The sequence below is a fragment of the Rhincodon typus genome, chromosome 3 (assembly GCF_021869965.1).
Source record: "Rhincodon typus isolate 14 chromosome 3, sRhiTyp1.1, whole genome shotgun sequence".
NCBI lineage: Eukaryota > Metazoa > Chordata > Chondrichthyes > Orectolobiformes > Rhincodontidae > Rhincodon > Rhincodon typus.
In genome coordinates this window covers 28,427,102-28,446,855 of record NC_063334.1, presented here as the reverse complement: position 1 = coordinate 28,446,855, position 19,754 = coordinate 28,427,102, and the positions used below count along the sequence as shown (strand labels likewise).

Below are 19,754 nucleotides of genomic sequence, written 5' to 3'. Positions count from 1 at the left end.
TCGACTTATGTCAAGTCGACTTTTTGAAAGTCGACTTGGATTCCTCCCAATCATTTCAGTTTTGTTAGGGCTCCTTGCTGGTTGAATGTAGCCTTGATGTCAAGGATTGTCACTCTCAACTCACCTCAGGAATTCAGCTGTTTTGTCCATGTTCAAACCAAGGCTGTAATAAGTATAGCAGCTGAGTGGATGTGGTGGAATCCAAACTGGTCATCAGTGTGCAGGTTATTGCTGAGCAGGTGCTGCTTGATTGTGCTATTAATGACATCTTCTCTCACTTTACTGATGATTGAGAGCAGAGCGATGGGGTAGTAATTGGCTGGATTGGATTTTGCCTGCTTTTTGTGCATAAGATACAGCTTTTATTTCAACTGTATTATGCTTAAAGCAAACACTATACATGTGTTATCCATTATCCAATGTGCAAATACCATCCAGAGAATGCAAAAATAAAAACAAACATGTCAGAACTGATCATAAAACTTCTTTCAGTCAATTGGTAAACTTTAGGTACCAGGGAAATGTACTGGAAGCGATAGAACAGGAAATGATTGATTTGTTATGGAGATAGGTGCACAGAATCAAGCTTCTGTTAATCCTATAAACAAATAAAACAAAACAATTTGCCCTTTGATCATATTCCTCCTTTCCTTCTATAGTGTAAAATACTATAAACATTGACTGGATATTACGCTTAACCCTTTTTCTTTTTACAAACTGCATTCATTAGATTTCAATAATGCATCATTTTATGCTGAAGCTACACTTACGTGAAATCCTGCAAGATGACACGAGCAGGTTTAAAAGGCACTTCAACACCTTCGTGTTGGGTCACCTTCCAGTTCAATATGTTTTCAACATCATCTTTCTTCACAAGAAAACAGTCGCAGTTTCTGACTGCTGCTTCCAGAAGTACACGGATAGAGAACGGCAAACGTGCTATCAAGGGAAAGATGAATGAATATCATCTTAAAATAACTTAGGACAACAATTACAGGATAAAAACTGCAGGAACACCTGTCATAGCTTGCAGAAATTCATGGTTAATAGGTAAGTAGCAGCAGCAGCACTGTTAAAGAAATAGTAGGGAGGGAGGAAGAGGAAAGGGGAGAACAAAAATAACTTGCATTTAAATAGCAACTTTAACCAAGTAAAAAAGGTGCTTCACAATTTAACAGAGTCAGAGAGAGAGATATGTTAGGACTTGTAACCATAGGAGTGTTCAAAGTAGTAATTTTTTTAGCTTAAAGGAGGAGATGGGTATAGGCATATGGAAAGCTTTATGGAGGGAATTCCAGAGCTGAAGACCTTGATGACTGAAGGCCACCATGGGAATGGCGAAGAAAGTGGAGGAGAATAAACAACAGGAAAGATTTATATCGAAAATATGATTGTATCCACTAGATTCTCACTTACCTACCACGCACAGTTAACATCAGATGCAGCAATACTTTTCTGATTCACTAAATTTCCTTAAGTAAGGACCAATTACAGTTTATAGCCAAACCAACAGTTGCCCTCTGATAACAGCATTTGCTGTTGGTACAACTCGAATAATATACAGATTCTGACCGAGACCATAAATATAGGAGCAGAATTAGGCCATTTGGCCCAACAAGTCTGCTCCACCATTCGATCACAGGTGATATGTTTTTACACTCCATTCTCTTGTCTTCTCTTGAAATCCTTGATCCCCTCAATCAAGAACCTAGCTACCTCTGTCTGAAATTTACTCAGTGACATGGCATCCCCAGCCTTCTGTGGCAATGAATTCCACAGATTCACCACTCTCTGGCTGAAAAAATTCCTCTTCATCTCAGTTCTAAAGGTATGTCCCTTCAGTATGAAGCTGTGTCCTCGGGTCCTAATCTCTCCTACTAGTGGAAATACCGTCTCCAGTTCTACTTTATCCAGGCCCATCAGTATTCTGCAAGTTTCAATGAGATCCCCCTTCACCCTTCTAAACTCCATTGAGTACAGACCCAGGGTTCTCAACTACTCCTCAAATGATAAGGCCTTCATCCCCAGGATATTTTTTGTAAACCTCTTTTGAGCCCCGTCCAAGGCCGGCACATCCTTCCTTAATATACAAAGCTCAAGACTACTCACAATATTCCAAATGCAGTCTGACCAGAGCCTTATAAAACCTCAGCAATACATCCCTGTTCTTGTACTCTAGCCTTCTCAAAATATATGTTAAAACTGCATTTGCCTCCCTAACTGCCAACAGAAACTGCATGTTATCCTTAACAGGATCCCAACTATGACTTCCAAGTCCCTTTGTGTTTCAGATTTCCAAAGTCTTTGCCCATTTAAAAGATCTATACCTCTATTCTCCCCACCAGAGTGAAGAAGCTCACACTCTCTTAGCTTGTCTGAGTCCTTCTGCAGCTTCCCTGTCTCCTCAACACTACCAGCCCCTTCACTTACCTTTGTCATCTGCAAACTTAACAACAATTCCCCCAGTTCCTTTGTCCAGATTATCAATGTATAATGTGAATAGTTGCGGTCCCAAAAATGAGCCCCTCAGAACTCCGCTAGTCACCAGCTGCCATCCTGAAAAAGATTCCTTTTTACTCTCTACCTTCTGCCAGTCAACAAATCTCTATCTTTGTCAGTACCTAGCCCCTAACACCATGGGCACAGGCTTAGCAGCCACCTGCATGGCACCTTGTCAAAGGCTTTCTGGAAATCGAAATAGATCACGCCCACTAGATCTCTTATGTCTAACTTGCTGATCACCTCCTCAAAGAATTTCAACAAATTTGTCAGGCACAACCTCCCCTTCATGAAGCCCGTGCTGTGTCAACTCTATTTTGCCATGCACTTCCAAGTACTCAGCAATCGCATCCGTAATAATGGACTCTAAAATCTTACCGATGACAGAGGTCAGGCTAAGTGGCCAAGAATTTCCTGTTTTCTGCCTCCCATCCTTCTTGAATAGGGGTGTTACGTAAACCATTCCCAGTCCTCTGCAACGCTGCCTGATTCCAGTGATTCTTGAAAGGTCACCACCAATGGCTCCGCAATTTCCTCAGCTATCTCCTTGAGAACTATGGGATATAGTCCTTCATGTCTGGGTGATTTATCCACCTTCATGTCTTTCAGTTACCCCATCACCTTCTCCTTAGTGATGGCCACAACACTCACCTCTGCCCCTTGACTCTCTTGAACCTCTGGTATTCTACTCATGTCTTCCACCATGAAGATTGATGCAAAGTACCTATTCAGTTCCTTTGCCATTTCTGTGTTCCCCATTACCATTTCTCCAGCCTCATTTTCCTGCAGTCCAATGTCCACCCGCTCGTACCTTTTAGATATTTAAAATCTCTTGCAATTTTCTTTTATATTACTAACTACCTTATCCTCATATTTCATCTTTTCCACCCTTATTGCTTTTTTAGTTGTCCTTTACTGATTTTTAAAGGTTTCCCAATTTTCTGGCTTCCTACTAATCTTCACCACATCATACGCCTTTCCTTTTGTTTTTATGCTGTCCCTGACTTTCCTTATCAGCCATGGTTGCCTCATCCTCCCATTAGTATGTTCTTCCTTGGAATGAATTTCTACTGTGACTCCCAGATTACCACCAGAGACTCCTGCCATTGCTGCTCCACCAACAGGACTTGGGCTCTACGATCTATACAGAGACGTGACCTTTGCTCTGTGATCTATATGAAGACAGAAACTGTGCCCCTTTGATGATTTTCTAACCATTTGATCATTTGGATGCAGAGCATACTCTTATTTTTTGACTTCCAACATAAACTGGAAGCATTTGACAATTTGTCTCAATAAGACCCTCTTTCCAGAAGATACGTGGGAATTAGGAGATGATGGCTGCGACCTCACTAGTTACAAGCCTAGGTATAAAAAGACATATTTTTGCAACTTCCATCGCTTTTTGCGTTTTAGTTTTAGATTTCTCAGTAACCATTTTTGTATGATGGTAGAATAAGCTCAATTTCTATGTCTAAGCCTGCTTCTAGTATTTGACACTCTTGGCATCTGCACACTGCAAAGCATGAGTGAAAATAAAACAATTAACAATATATTGTTAACTGTCTACTAATTGCATATTGAAATGTATTCAAGTGGTGTAGATTAATTGGGAAGCCACTTGTGCTCCTGTATCAGGTGTCCCCAAGGGCATTGTGGAACAGTGGTAGTCCTACCAGTGAGCCACAAAATCCAGATTCAGGTGCCACCTCATGATGTGACGTCCAAACAGGTTGATCAAAAATAATTAAGGTGCCCTTTGGTTTGTTTTTTCACATGGTTTTCAAAAGATTATAAAGGTGCAAACTGAAACAGTGGTTCTCAGATTTGGAGATACATGTTTGTGATCTGGTCTCTACAAATAAAAGCTTATGAAGTGTGTAAATATTAGGTCCATTCCATTCATTGTCAACTTTTTTTTTCTGAAATATTTCCCTCCCAGTCATTGCTAATTTAAACCTTTTAAGCTACAAGAACTGCAAAAGGATCCTACTATCCATATAGAAGAACTTCACGATTTGAAAGGATTACACTGCGTGTTCATTTTTCAATCCATATATGAACAGTGCAACTTATAAAAGCGAATAAACTGCAATATGTACAGGAATATCATAATTCCTCCTCAGAAGTCAACACACTAATGGAGAAGAACTGTAGCACTGCCTTTTTTCTCTTTATACACATTCTGAAGAGGAGCTTGAACCATTAGCTCCCAATGTGAGACACTCAGTGGCAATCCAATTTAAAATTGCTGGATTCACCAAGCTGGTTAACTCAATGGCCTTGTGTCAATCAATTCAAATACATGCATCCAGTGGATAACCTGTGATATTGTGTGTTTCCTCACCATATCTTTCATCTCCCAATTTGCACAGATTGTAGAACTTCTTTTCCTTCCAGTTAGGATCAAGAGGCTCCAAGAGGTCGGCGTATGGGTTGTTCATTATTTTCAACATGCCCAGTGGACAAGAAGGATCACCTAAGATGCTAAAAAAAATATGATTTTGTTAAAATAAAGTTAACAAGCTAATTTAGGGTCCCAATATTAAGATGCACCCCATTAGAGCAGTGGGAGTCTTAGAGGACCTACTGCACAGAAACAGGCCCTTCGGTATTGAGTCCGTTCCGTTCACCAAACATCCATCCATTCTAATCCCTTTTTTCAGCACTTGACCCACAGCCTTGTAAGCTATAGTGTTTCAAATGTTCATCTAAATACTTCTTAAATATCTTGAGGTTCCCACTTCTACCACGTTTTTAGGCAATGAGTTCAGATACCCAAAACCACATTGAATGAAAAATATGTCTTCAAATCCAACTAAACCTCCTACTCCTTAACTTAAAAATATCCCCCAGTTATTAACTCATCTAAGATCCTACTTATCCTATCTCTGCCCAGCAGAACTTTTTACACCTCCAAACGGGTCCCCTCTTCAACATTCTCTGCTTCAAGGAAAACAACCCCAATTTAGATTGTCTCTTTTCATAGCCAAATGGCACAACATTCCAGCCCCGACAACGTTCTGGTGAATTGCCTCTGCACCCTCTCTAGTACAAACCATAAGTTCCTACAGAGTGGCAACCAGAACTGCACACAGTATTCAAATTATGGCCTAAGAAACATTATAAACAGCTACATCGTAACCTCCTTACTCTTGTATTCAATGCCATGACTAATAAATACAAGTGTTCCATATGCCTTTTTAACCATCTTATCTACCTGTCATGCTGCCTTAAAAGATCAGGGACATGTACACCAAAGTCTCTCTGATCCTCTGTACTTCATAGGGTCCTGAAATTCAACAAGCGCATGCTTGCCTTGCAAGTTCCATTGAAGTATATCACCTTTCATTTCTCAGAATTAAATTTGCCACTGTGCTGCCCATCTGGTCAGTCCATCCGTATTGTGCTGTAGTCCAGGGCTTTCCTCCTTGTTATCTATCACACCATCAATTTTCACATCATCTGCAAACTTACTGACCATATTTCCTGCATGCATGTCGAGATCATGAATGTACACTGAAAACAGCAAGGATCAAAGCACAGAACCCATGGTATACCACTGGACACAGCCTTCTAGTCACAAAGATATCCTTCAACCATCAATCTCCGCTTCTTGCCGTTAGCTAATATGAATCCAAATTGCCCTGGATCCCATGGGCTCTTGGCATCTTAACCAGTTAACCATGCAAAACTTTGTCAAAAGCCTCACTGAAGCCCATGTAGACCAGATCAAGTGCATCAGCCCCATCTAGTCACCTCCTTGAGAAAAAAAATCAAATTTGTTAGACATGACCTCCCCCTGATGAAGCCATGTTGACTATCCAAATGGAGATTAATTCGGTCCCTCCATTTTTCCAGTAAGTTTCCCTATCACTGACACCAGACCCACTGACCACTAGAACATTACTAAGAGAATATTACAAGAGCCTAGACTTAATGCAGCCTGCTGTGGCAGCAAATGAGGCTGCTAGATCCACAATTGCAGAAGAAAGCTGCAACAGCAGGCAGTACCCTCCCTCAACTCCCACCATAGTTAAGTTGCAGGCAGAAATATCAAATGTGGGAAACTTGTCCACTCACAGCAGAATGTTCATTACTGAGCCAACTAACACCAGTTATCCCTGAGCATCAGATCTAATGGAGGCTCAGAGATTAACTGCAAATGGCACAACTTTCCTGCATCTCCTGAAGACTGCCAGACAAACCCTTTTGTTTACCAACGTTCTTTTAGGGTTTGATGGGTGGGAAATCCTTATTTCAGAGGTCACTTAGTGCCTAGTTTACCCAACAACCATGTAGCGAGGTGAACACAGAAAGCCACCCCTTTTCTCCTTGCCCCCAAAACACCTGAACCCGCTTCCCACAACACCCCCATCCCACCCTCACTGATCAGAGTTCAGGGATCCACCAAATGATCCCCGGTAAAGACGTGCCAGCATCTCTGGGCAGGCAGGATTTCCACCTCAAAGTCCTGAATCCCAGAGAAGGGCCAACACTGAGCAGGGTGGGGTGACTGGACTTGAAACGTTAACTATGATCTCATCACAGATGCTGCCAGACTTGCTAAGTTCCTCCTACAATTTCTGTTTTTGTTTCAAAGTCCAACATGGTCAGTTAAATGTCCAAAGCCCTGTCCCACAAAAGCAATGCAAGTTTCAACCAGTTCTGAGCAGTGATCAGGACCTATTTGGCAACATTAAATTCCATCTATGGATTAACACCATCTGTCCTTTAACAGCACAACAAACCAAATATCATGTGTAGTATGGGTGGATGCAAACCGAGTGACCGCTTCACAGAACAGCTTTGTTCTGTCCACAAAAAAGATCCTGAACTTCCCATTGTCTGCCACTTTAAATCACCACCTTCTTCCCTGGCCAACATCTCTGTCTCAGGCTTGCTGCAGTGCTCTAGCAAAGTTCAGTGCAAGCTGGAAGAGCATCAACTCATTTTCCACTTGGGAACTCTACAACCTTCTGGATTCAATATCGACTTCAACAACTTTGGGGCTTGAGCACCCTGCCCATGCTTTCCTCAACCCCCACACACCAGGCATCGTTATCACATGGTCTGGTATTAAACACAACCTATTATTAGCTACTAATAGTCCCATTAGTAGCTATTCATTCTCCTAGGCTGACAATTATCCACTCTTTGTCTGTCCAACTGTTTTTCTCTCCCTTTGGGCTCTATCTCCATCTGCCATTTATTCCTTACCCCACTCTATTTTCTGCAGAAACAAAAACAACTTTTTCCTAGCTGCCATCAATTCTGAAGAAGGGTCACTGGACCCACAACGTTAACTCTTCTTTCTCTCCACAGATGCTGCTGGACTTACTGAGTTTTTCCAGCAATTTCCATTTTTGTTTCTGATTTCCAGCATCCACAGTTCTTTTGGTTTTTTGATCAATGCAAAAGACATGTAGTTCTAAATAATCCTAAATGAAGCCATCTAGGCTTCATCAGGAACAAAAACAAAGTTGCTGGAAAAGCCCAGCAGGTCTGGCAGCATCTGTGAGGGAAAAAACACAGTTAACGTTTCGGGTCCGGTCACCTTTCCTCAGAACCCTCAGTTCTAAGGAAGGGTCAACGGACCTGAAATATTAACCCCGTTTTTTACCGACACAGATGCTGCCAGACCCGCTGGGCTTTTCCAGCAACTTTGTTTTTTGTTCCTGATTTACAGCATCCGCTGTTCTTTCAGTTTTTATTAGAGGTAATCAGTGTAATGTTCTATTCACAATTCCTCAGGTAATGAAGTAACCTCATACACGTAAAGGAAGATCCAGACAAAATCCAGTTTTAAGCTGATAATGGACAAGTAGCACAGAATAGAGGGTCATAAATAGTAAGCTGGTACCATCAGTAAACATATCATGAGTCCAAATTAAGGGCCATGTAGCAGAACAAGGGAAAGATTGCAAATGTTGTCTCAGTGGCTATTTATTGTCATTCAATTTATCAAGTCATCATACAAAATACTAAACATACATCATTATAAACTGTACTTTCAGTGGAACATGGAACAGCAGGTTATTCAACCCTTTGTATCTGTCCAAGATTCTTATAGATCATGGTTGATCTGTATTTTTAAATCTCATCTACCCACCTTGGTTTCATTTTTTTTTTAAAATACCATAACCCTTCTGAGTCACTGGACCCAAAACATTAATTCTGTTTTTAATTCACAGATGTTGCTAGACCTCCTGAGTTTCTCCAGCAATTGCTGTAGTTTTGACTCACCAAGATTTCCACTGCCCTTTTCATGAAGAGGTACTTCCAGTCATTGCCTCTAGCCAGACTAGCTTTAATTCTGAGGTTATGCTACCTTGTCCTGGACTTTTACTAGAAGAAACAGCTTTCATTTACCTTGGTCAGTGGGGCTGAATAAACATCTTGGCATTGAATCTGATGCTTGTAATTGTTTCTGTGCCCATTCTAATCTTTAGAGTCCATATCAACTAGACGTAGAAGATTTCTCCAATTCTGGGAGAAGCTTAGTCACTAATAAATGCAATAAAGGAATCCAGAAGCCTCTTTAGTCAAAAGGTGGTGTGTGTGAAATTTGCTATTTGCACAGATTCTTGGTCTTGGTTTGGAGATGCATGCAATCCTGCATTAACGTACCAAAGCAATTCTCAGCAGGTCATATCAATTAACTAACTGTAATGGAATATTCGCAATTATGTTAAACCTGTACAGGACCATGATTTTAAAAAAAACACAAGTTCAGTTGAACCTATATAAAACAAACATTGATAAGACCATATTTGCAATACTTTGAACAGTTCTGTACATTAAAAAGAACATCATTAAAAACTTAGCAGATGAAATATAATGTGGGAAAAATGCGAGGTTATACACTTAGGCAGGAAAAATAGAGGAACTAAATATTATTTAAACAGCAAAAGACTGAAGAAAGCTACAAAACAAAAGGATTTGGGAGTCCTCATCCATGAATCACAAAAAGCTCATATCAAGTTGAGGGAGCAAGAGAGAAAGCAAATGGAATGGAGTATAAATGAAGGGAGATTTTGCTAAAAAGTATCCAAGGGAGCACAGCTGGAATACTGTCAACAGTTTTATGCCTGTTCTCTAAGGAAAGATATAGTGGCATTGCAGACAGTCCAGACAAGGTTCATTAGGTTGCTACCAGGTATGACGGTATTGTCTATGAATTTGAAGGTTGGGGAATGACCAGTAAGAGGTCTTTCAAATTATAAAAGAAGTTTGATACAGTAAAGGTAGGGACAATTTTTCCACTTACAGACAAAATCAAAACTAGGGGGCCATCTATATAACTAATCCCTAATAAATCTAGTAAGGAATTTAGGAGAAACTTTATCCACTGAGTAATAAAACAAATGTGGAACTTTCCACTACATCTAGTTGTGAAGGAAGTATAGAAGCATTTCAGGGGAATATAGCTAAGTACACGAGGCGAGAAAGGAATAGAAAATATGCTAATTGGATGAATCGAAGAGGGTGGGAAGAGATGAAATGTTAAACACTGAATAAGCCAGAAAGGCCATATGGCCAGCTGTAAATCCTACAGAATTCAATACACTTCTTCAATCACATTAAACACCTCAATTATAATCACCCCTTTGGTATTCTAACTCAAGGAAAGCCTAATTAATGCAACATCTACCTAACTCCTTCATATTACTATCCAAAATTACCAAGTATAAACAGAAGACGCAAGAGGGCAAGTTCAGTCTCACCAACTCTAGGTGTGTCCCATCACATTTGAAAAAGTTAATTTAAAATTTTTATATAAGGATGCTTCACTGCCTTTTCATCAATCCAGTTATACCTACAACCGATAAATATAATACAATGTAAAATGTGTTGTTCTTCCATAAGATTTGACGTAGTATCTTCACAAGAAATCAACAAATCAAAAACAAAACCAAAGCTTCTTCAATTCAGAGAAACACCAGATAGTTAATATAGTAATCAGTGTACTGCAAAAAGAATGTTCTAAAATAATTAAACAATATTTGCCAACCTGAAGAACTTAGAGTTAATTATTGATCAAAATGAACTCAGTACAGAATTTTACTATTTTCTTCACTCCAAGCTTACCCCTCAAAATTACACAACAGCAGCACGAGAAGTCAGCAACGTATTGGATGATTTATTCATCTTGTTCATCTACACATTAAAATATATGAAGAAACCATAGACAGTTACCAAACAGAGCAGAGTTCATATTTGTACAATTGAACTGTGAGCTGTTTTAACCTGGCTCATAGCACCTGCCTGCTATTTTAATCTTTGTGTCTGATTTCAGCTACACCTTAGCTTTTCAAATTCTGTCGCCCTGGAGAATTGGTAAAAGTTGCACCCTAATTCCAAGATTTAGGTTTAGGGAAGAAAATAATCTTTACCAGGAAAGTCAAGGCCAAGGAAGTTTGAAAAACTAGGGTGAATTTCCATGATTTGGAATCGGGGACTGAAAAGAAATTAGGAAGAGCTGAATTTTTTTACTTCATTCTTCATCATCGAGTGCTTATGGGAACTAGTATTTCTGTTGTCGTCCATGCTTTGAAAACTTCAACCAGTTTATGTATTAAACGCAAATTTACCAAAGCATTCAGTGAGGTGGCCAATGAGACAGAATTTGGTTTGCGGTTCAACTCTACTTCATTAACAAAATATTCCTTATTAAAATGCCATGTGAGCTTTTCCCAAATTCCTACAATATTTACTGCTTATATAGTTCTCTCCATCCAAGAAAAAATGTTACCCACAATGATTCGCGTGTTTAAGCTGGGCCATTGGAATCTTCTTCCTCTCCAAAGCAAGGTTGGCTCTCTTCCACAAAAGATGGATCTCGCAGGTCAGGGCAGGGTTTTTCTCTCTCTCTCTCCAGGTGGTCAGAGCTCCACTGCTGGGGCAGGTCGATTCTTCACTGTCAGTCTTCACTGAGGAGATGGCTTCCAGGTATGTTCTCTTATCTCCCTCGAGCTGCACTGCACCTTCCTGAAACATTCTTTGCCTTTGGTCAATGGGACCACGAGCTGGGGTCAAAGCATCCAATGAGGTCACGCCAACACCCTTCACTGTTGCCACGGGGGTGGGGCGAGTGGAATGGAGTCGGTGCTTTGGCCCCATACGTCTGAATGATTGAAGTTTAGCCAATAGAATGATAAATGATCAAAAAACGAAAATGATGATGCCCTTCTATCACACTGTATGGTGGTGCAGCCCTGTGTACAACCAGGATGCACTGGCACATTCAGGCTACAGTGGTGAATGATCAGGATGGATTAGCAAGGTATAACAGAGGTAGGTTTGCATATCCATCCAGAAGAATCTGCTCAGAGTTTTCTTACGGATGCACCAAAAGCTATCAAAAGCTCACAACACGTTAAATGTCATTCTGGATCTCAGTGCTCCACAAAAACTCACAGGACAGCCTTCCACCTCGCAGTCTACCGGGGCTGTCCCAACTGATGCTGCACACCCGCTGAGTAGAGACACAGCTTCATCATGCTTTGGCAAATGTATCCACCCAGGAGTACAATGAGTTAGATGGTGAGATTTCTTCCACTAAACTTCGCTGCACAATTTCCCTCATGAAATTAACCACTACTTGTCTTTCCAGTTGCATAGACCAGGGTCTTGAACCTGGTTCCTGTGGCACACTAATTGACTGGGCACCCTGCAGTCCCTTGTGAAGTGAATTGTAGCATTGCTCTTGCAGTGACAGCTACTACATCAGACCTCCGTGCTGCCGATCCCTACATCTCACTGCAGGATGGATGTATGGCCCCGATAATAATGTCCCATGTTTCAGTCACCCCCAGCATTCCACCACATGGCAGTGGAGTTTGGAACTATTAGTGGGTGCATTTTTCCCTTGCCTGATTTGGGGTCTTCTGTGAAAATTTCGATCTCATACACACTGCCCACACAGAACAATGGGTGAAGAATTAGGCTTTCCTCACTGCCTCAGTGGCATGCCAGACTGGGTCCAATTTGCCCTAATTTGCATTTTTTGAACAGTCCAATCTAGGTCACCAAAGACTTCTGTTTTCAGTATCTACAGGTGCCTGGCAAATGCTGTTGGTTGCTCTCCCTTTCACTGCCTGTACTTATTTAATCCCTCCACCAGGTATCCCTTATTGTATGCTTCAGCAGCTAGGATTACCACATTCATGGCCTGCAGTTCCCCTCTTCCCACATTCTGAGGATTGGGTAAGGCAAAATGGATCGCAGGCTCAGACACATGAATATTAATTTTACCTCCTCAACATTATCAACCCCATGGAGAACCCTTTATCGATGAATGCTGTCGAAAACATGGGGATCAACAGTAGGCTCAAATATGGGGATCCTTTTATAATCTTCATCAATTGCACCACTGTAAATGAGGACACATAAGTAATTGGATTGTTGGTCCGGCCGTCCTGACAGGTTGTGATCAGTGGGCTAATTGGGACAGGGCAAGATCCTGGGGGATGCTGAATGATCTTGCAGAAAGCAAGGTGGGGGTCTCCAATCTCTTGACATATCTATGGGCTTGTTCTTCCATTTCCTCCCAATCTATTCCATTATAGCTGTCCCCATCCAATTCTATTATCCCAAATGCTCCCATTATTCCCTTTTGCACAGAGAGATGGATGTTAATTTTTCAATCTCACACTGGCATTTCAAATGGTCCACACCACGGGCTCCATTTTCTTTGCCTGCCTGGTTCAGGATTCCGAGTACAACTTGTAGGTTTTCTTGGTCAGCTCATCCACAGCTTTTTGGGCTGAGTCCTGACCACTGACCGCATGCCGTGCCTCCTGATACACTCTGTCATGCTGGGTCTGAAACTGTCCCAAGTGTCCCACGTTCATCTGGCTCCTCTTTTGCTTTGATTCTTACTTTCTCCAGTTCATTACTTAGCTCCACCTTCTCCAATTCTCTACTCCTCAGCTGCTCCATGCAGCTGGTTGTTGCAATAGCCTTGCTGAGCTTTAAAGCACAATTCCCTTCAGCTTTCTGCACTGCTTCCCAGTGGTTCTGTCCTGTGTGTCCCAGACCCAATATTTGCTCACACTATTAGTCGACACACCTGGGCCAGTTCTTATTTAGATACTTCTTTTTAATACCTCCACCGTCTGTGGGCACTGTGCCATTTCCTATATTGTTTCTTTTAAATTAACTACCCTCCCACTTCTCTACGACTCCGCGTCCCTGACCCTTTACACTATTTCTTTCCACAGGGGTTCCCAACCTTACTCTACCTTCTCTGTATTTTCATGGGTCTCCAACCCCAATATCTAGTTTCTCGCCACCTGGTGGCTCCTCTGACTGTGTATTTGGTTTCCTTAGCTCTGTTTTCCATGGGTACCTGACTCTGTACTAACTCTGGCTATTTGTCCTCTTCACATTATAAGTACTTTGTTTCTGGCCCAATCACTGGTCAGAAACCTTGACCCTCTTTCACCCACTTGAATCCTTGCCATCGTGTGGAGTAGCTGCCCTCTTAATTCAGACTCAGGCTGAATATCAGAGAGTTCAAGGGTGGTGGGTTCGACTTGTGGTTATACAAACATTTCTCATTGAAGGTCACCAAGGGATGCCAATGTTGTCTGTGCTTTGGACACTTCAACCAGTCTATTTATTAAATCCACCCAAGCGCTCTTGGCGGTGAGGTGGACAAAGGGATAAGGAATTTGGTGTGTGGTTCAACTTAATTTTACTAACAAAATATTCCTTATCAAACACCTGAGAAAGGGTATTATACACAAAGACCCAAATGTTTGAGCTGGGCCGTTGAAATCTCCTTCCTCTCTGACATAGGGGTGGCTGTCTTCAATGAAGGTGGGTCTTGTAGGTCAGGGTGGATCTCTGTCCAGGTAATCAGAGATCCAAAGCTGGGCCAGGTTGAGTTCTTGCTAGAGTCTTTGCTGAGGGGTGTGGCTTCCAGGTGCATGTTCTTATCCCCTCTCGTCCCAGACCTTCCTGAATGTTCTGTAGCCTTTGGCCAATGAGATCACGAGCTGGGATCAAAGCATCCAATGGGGTCGCCTCAATAACTTTCACTGTTGCCATGCCAGGGAGGAGTAAAGGGCATGTCCTCAGTTATTAGCTGGAAGTCAGACTGAACTTCTCCAATACACAATCCTCAGGCTAATTGTAACTGGCACCCCCGAACCTTTTTTGAACTTGGTTTCCACTGTTCTCTGTAGCCGATAGCTGCTGGTTGCACTTTAATTTAGTTTGGCCAATTTTCTATCAGGCCCAATTTCTCTGTCTGTGGGTCCATTTAGAATGTCCAATTTTGGGCTCTTGATGCAGTATAATTATAAGTGACCCATTCTGGTGCGCTGTTCTGGTCATAGCTTTAGAAGATTGAACACAGTTGCCAACCTGACAGAAGCAAGCTTTATACTCCCCATATTTGAATGAAAAATGTTTACTTCCACTGAACAACATTCTATATTCAAGTTATTAATCACTTCAGAATCACCTTTTTATTGGCAGCTACTGTTCAGACAATTCACCAGAGTATAAATGTGTGCAGCATCATTCATTGAACCATTAAAAATGGTAAGAATGCAAGACAGATATCAATTTCAACAGGCCCTTTTACAACCTCTCAAATCATTTTATATTCTATGATGTGCAGTCACTATCATAAGGTAGCAAATGTGGCAATTTATGTACAGCAAACTTCCTCAAATCACAATGTTGTAAAGTCTAGATAAATTTTTATTTGGTGTTAGTTCAGGGTAAGTATCTGTCAGGACTCAATTAATCATTGCGAATGCTTGGTTCAATTGTTTAGTTTGATCTAACCTTCATATCCTAAGCTGCACTTCACCCTAATTTCTACACCTCAAAGTAAAGAATGAAGGAAAAGGTAAGAAAAAAATGCAACAAAAGATTACTGTGCATTTTTCAACAATCTGCACAACACCAAATCCAACTTCATAACGCAGATAAAATACGCAAGGTCACACTGATGTCTGCCTAGCACCAGACATAACACACTTCCAGTGTCTCACAGACCATGTTCTACATTTGTTAACCTAATCAATGGAAGCTGTTTCACATGACATCACCTAAAAGTATGTTCCACAGCATCACACAACCAATGACATCATGTGGCCACACAATCGCCATTTAACTAAGTAAAAACTAAGGTGGTATGGTGGCTCAGAGGTTATCGCTGCTACCTCAGAGCACCAGGGACCCAGCTTCAATTCCAGCCTTGGGCAACTGTCTGTGTGGAGTTTGCACATTCTCCCCCTATCTGTGTGGATTTCCTCTGGTTTCCTCCCACAGCCCAAAGATATGTAGGTTAGATGGATAAGCCATGCAAAATGCAGGGTTACAGGGATAAGGTGGAGGGGAGAGTCTGGGTGGTTTGCTCTTCGGAGAGTCGATGTGGACTTGTTGGGCTGAATGACCCATTTCCACACTGTAGGGATTCTTACAAAAAAAAAAGGCAACCAACAGGCTACCAAAACTTCCCATAAACAGCAATTAAAATTGATTACTTTATGTTGTTATTTAAAAAATAAATCAAAAGGACTCAGGAGTCACAGGGAGAGCTAACTTTTATTAGCATCCCGAGTTGCACTTGAGAAGGGCTTGAGTCTCTTTCTTGAATGAAGGCGCTCCCGAGTGCTATTAGGAAGGAAGTACCAGGATTGCGACTCACAATGATATTGGTTGAGATGACTGGAAAAATTACACGCTCTTTTCGAAGAATGTCAAGTCATCTTTTGCAATCAATTTACTGAAGGACTGCCACCATGCTGCAGGTATTCTCCTTTGGCAGAAATATAACAGCTCAGGGGGAGGACGACATTTGCAGCAATGCAGCAGGCCATCAGTAACATCTGGAAACCTGATCTTCCATAACATGGTTAATGGTGAGATTTTGACACAACTCAAACTCAGAGATGACAATGTACTAAAAACTTTTTAAAGAAATTCATGCTGTATGAAAAGCAGTATCACTACTGTACCACTATTGAACTGCGTTAAGCAGACTTCACATTCATATCAACACTGAACGTTTTCAGAAGTAAGGGTGAACAAAGAATAACTAATGCTCTGAAAACGCGTTCAAATCCCACCATGTCAACAGCAAGATTTAAATTCAGACAGCTAAATAAACCTAAAATTACAAAAAAAAAATCAGTAACAGTGACCATGAAACTACTGGGTTTAAATTAACATCTTATCCAATACACAAATGCCCTTTAGGGAAAGAAATCTGCTATCCTTATCTAGTGTGGACGCTGGCTCCAGACTATTAACTGCCATCTAAAAAGATCTAATAAGCTGCTCAGCTGTTGCAATCTGCAGTAAAATATAAAAAGCACACAGCAACTGTTTAACGATGCAGTTCACCATTAACTTTGACAGTAATTAGCATTGGGCAAAATTTGTACCCCAGTCCAATGCCCATCGCCTGGAAATGAATTAATAAAACATACATCCATCACAATCTAAAACATTCTTCAAGCATTTTTCTCCGAATTATATTGTCACAAATTTGCAGTATGCAATTCTTAACCCGTTTAAAAAAATGTTCTGCAAAAGTTGCTGTAAAATCTATTGGAATAACAAAATATGGATTCTATTGTATACTGCTCTAGAATATGAACAGTGAGAATTTAATGACTGATACGATTGTTAGTTTAAGATATTGAGAATGCAGATCTATATACGCTGCAAGGGGTAAAACAAAGAAAAGAACAGTGCAATTTTACCATCATCTCAACCTAGTGGTGGGTTGCTGATTCCAAATATCAAAAACCAAAACTATGCTTTCTATAATACATACGCACATACACTGAAGATTTCATCAATTGCTTACATTTTCCTGAGCAAAAGTGTCAATACACCAAGTGATCAACTCAAATTGAATACGTTATGGTACCAAACTCTGAAGAGCAGTTATATCAGATCTTTTTTCACTATGGTAAATGGCATAAGTGAATAATTGATAAACACATTAGTTTTAATATGTATTATTATAAATAAACAAACAAAACTGTCACGGCAACACCAGCAATAAGACAAGTTGGAAACTTATTCCCACTCAATAAATAAAATTTGTTCTGAATGTTCTAGGAAGACCAAGTACCAAAATGGAGCAATTGAAACCATTTTATTGTCGTACTCCGAATCCTTAAATAATGTATAAGCCGACAAGTTTAGTAGGTGTCAGAATTTAGCCAGCAATCTTAGTGAGTACCAATTTACTCCAATATATAGCCAACTGCTAAACTAATGAACTTAAGATAAGTCAAGCTCAGTGTGGCTCATTTACACTTGTGACATATTCACATGCAGGGATGTTTTCTCTGTAAACAAAAGACTTTTTTTTTTGTTTAAGCAGAAGGTTGTGGAGTATGTTGTTCCCTGTTGCTTTTGCTATGGCAAGGACCTAGCCCAGAGTCAAAATGTAAACCAAGCAATATGCTTTTCACCTGTCACATACATTACGATCGTTTGAAATTTGGAATTCTTGCATTTGTCCTGATGAGTGCAAGACAAGCAGCTTTGGCAACATGTTTGTCTCTTTCACAATAATTAATTGCTATTATGGTAAATGTAATATAAATTTATCATTGCACCTTCAAGCAGCAAAGGATTACATCTGGAAGGAACTATTTATAAGGAGATGGCATGCCTGCTTCGCTTGACACTTTGTACACACAACAGATAATTGATTTTGCACAATGTGACAGCATCAAAACAGTGAACAAGATATTTCTGGCCAACTTTCCCTTACAGAAAGGAGTATTCACAACTAGCACCATAACTCCTCCCACCCAAACCTGCTACGATACACTAGCACTTACTCCAAGTCCTGTCTGATTACTGTAACAACACAGGCCCTGTATACCTATAGCTCGTCCTGATCTCTAACCTGTGGTCCTGTAGCCTCCCCAGGTCGTGCCTCGGATGCTGTCAGTGGACAGAACATAAGACTTTTCCCAGCCTTGCGTCTATTGCTATCATTGCAGAGGACACTGGACTTTTCGCTAGCTCTGCCTGCATTACTGTCATTGCACAGGATACTCGATTTATACCCAGCCGTGACTACATTGCTTTCATTGCAGAGATACTGGACTTTTTTCGCCAGCTCTGCCTGCATTGCTCTCAGTTTACAGTTTACTGGACGTTTCCCCAGCTCTGCCTGCGTCGCTCTCATTCCACAGGTTATTGGACTTTTCCCCAGCTCTGCCTGCGTTGCTAAGTGCACAAGATTCTCGTGCTGCTGCCGCTCGAATCTATTCACAAGTTCAGAACTTAAGTTTAAACGCAACATTTCTGGGTAAGCCAGGCCTCCAGGCTGCCGTTAATAAGAGTCAGCCGTTACCTTTTGAGGTCCGAAGAGCCAGCTGCTTAATTTGCCTGAAATTCACTGACTGAACTACCTCATTCAGCCGCCCGGCCGCTCATAGCTCCCGACACCACTGCGCATGCACCCAGCCACACAGTGCACGGCCGCCGCGCATGCGAGTGACGTCACTGGTTGTCCACACCCACTTCTTCGCGCACAAGACCGCGTGCCTCTGGGGACAAAGTTTTCTGGAGAGTCGCCAATCACTGAGGCCCCTCCTGGACTCTGTTGCTCTTAGAGGCTAGTCAGCAGCATAATGGCGTTAGCAACCAACACGAAAGAAAGACCAGATTCTGGGTTGTTTTCTGCTTGCTTTGCACTGCCCCCAGAGCATGCTGAATACAGATTCCATTGAAGCTCTCAGAGGGGCGTTGCATGATTATCTGCAGACTAAAACGTTTGCGTGGACCATGGAAATGTCATAGAGTCATACAGGACGGAAACAGTCCCTTTGGTCCAAGTCGCCCATGCCGATCAGACATTCCCAACTTGATCTAGTCGCATTTGTTATCATATCTCCCGTATCCCTCTAAACATTCCTACTCAAGTACCCATCAAGAAGCCTTTTAAATGTTGTAATTGTGCCAGCCTCCACCACTTAATCTGGCAGCTCATTCCATACATGCACCACACTCCGCATGAAAAAGTTATCCTTTTTGAATCTTTCCTAGTTTTGGACTCCTCCACCCGAGGAAAAAGACTTTGAATATTCACGTTATCTCTGCCCCTCATGATTTGAGACTGCACTAGAAGATTTGAGATGTGGAGACGCCGTCTTTGGAAATGCCATCCTCTGAGAGACTGATCATTGCCAGAGTGTGGAAGGGTAATTTTCTTTTTTATTCTTCTTTACTCCTGATGTATATATATTAGCTACAAT

The 19,754-nt window shown here is 41.3% G+C and overlaps 1 protein-coding gene across 2 annotated transcripts in view; it reads right to left on the bottom strand.

Moving 5' to 3' along the window:
* aco1 (aconitase 1, soluble) overlaps nt 1–18,981 on the bottom strand; it is a 65,033-nt gene extending 46,052 nt beyond the window's left edge. Inside the window, exons 1-3 of one of the 2 annotated variants that reach the window (XM_020526863.2) lie at nt 18,851–18,981; nt 4,847–4,986; nt 771–939 (exon numbers count right to left, since the gene is read on the bottom strand). In XM_020526863.2, the coding sequence (XP_020382452.1) occupies nt 771–939; nt 4,847–4,955 (278 nt within the window). In that variant the 5' untranslated portion in view covers nt 4,956–4,986; nt 18,851–18,981. Of the gene's footprint in view, nt 1–770; nt 940–4,846; nt 4,987–18,397; nt 18,527–18,850 lie in introns of those variants that run through there. The other variant, XM_048593388.1, reaches the window with a different exon arrangement.
* Nucleotides 18,982–19,754: the final 773 nt, after the last annotated feature.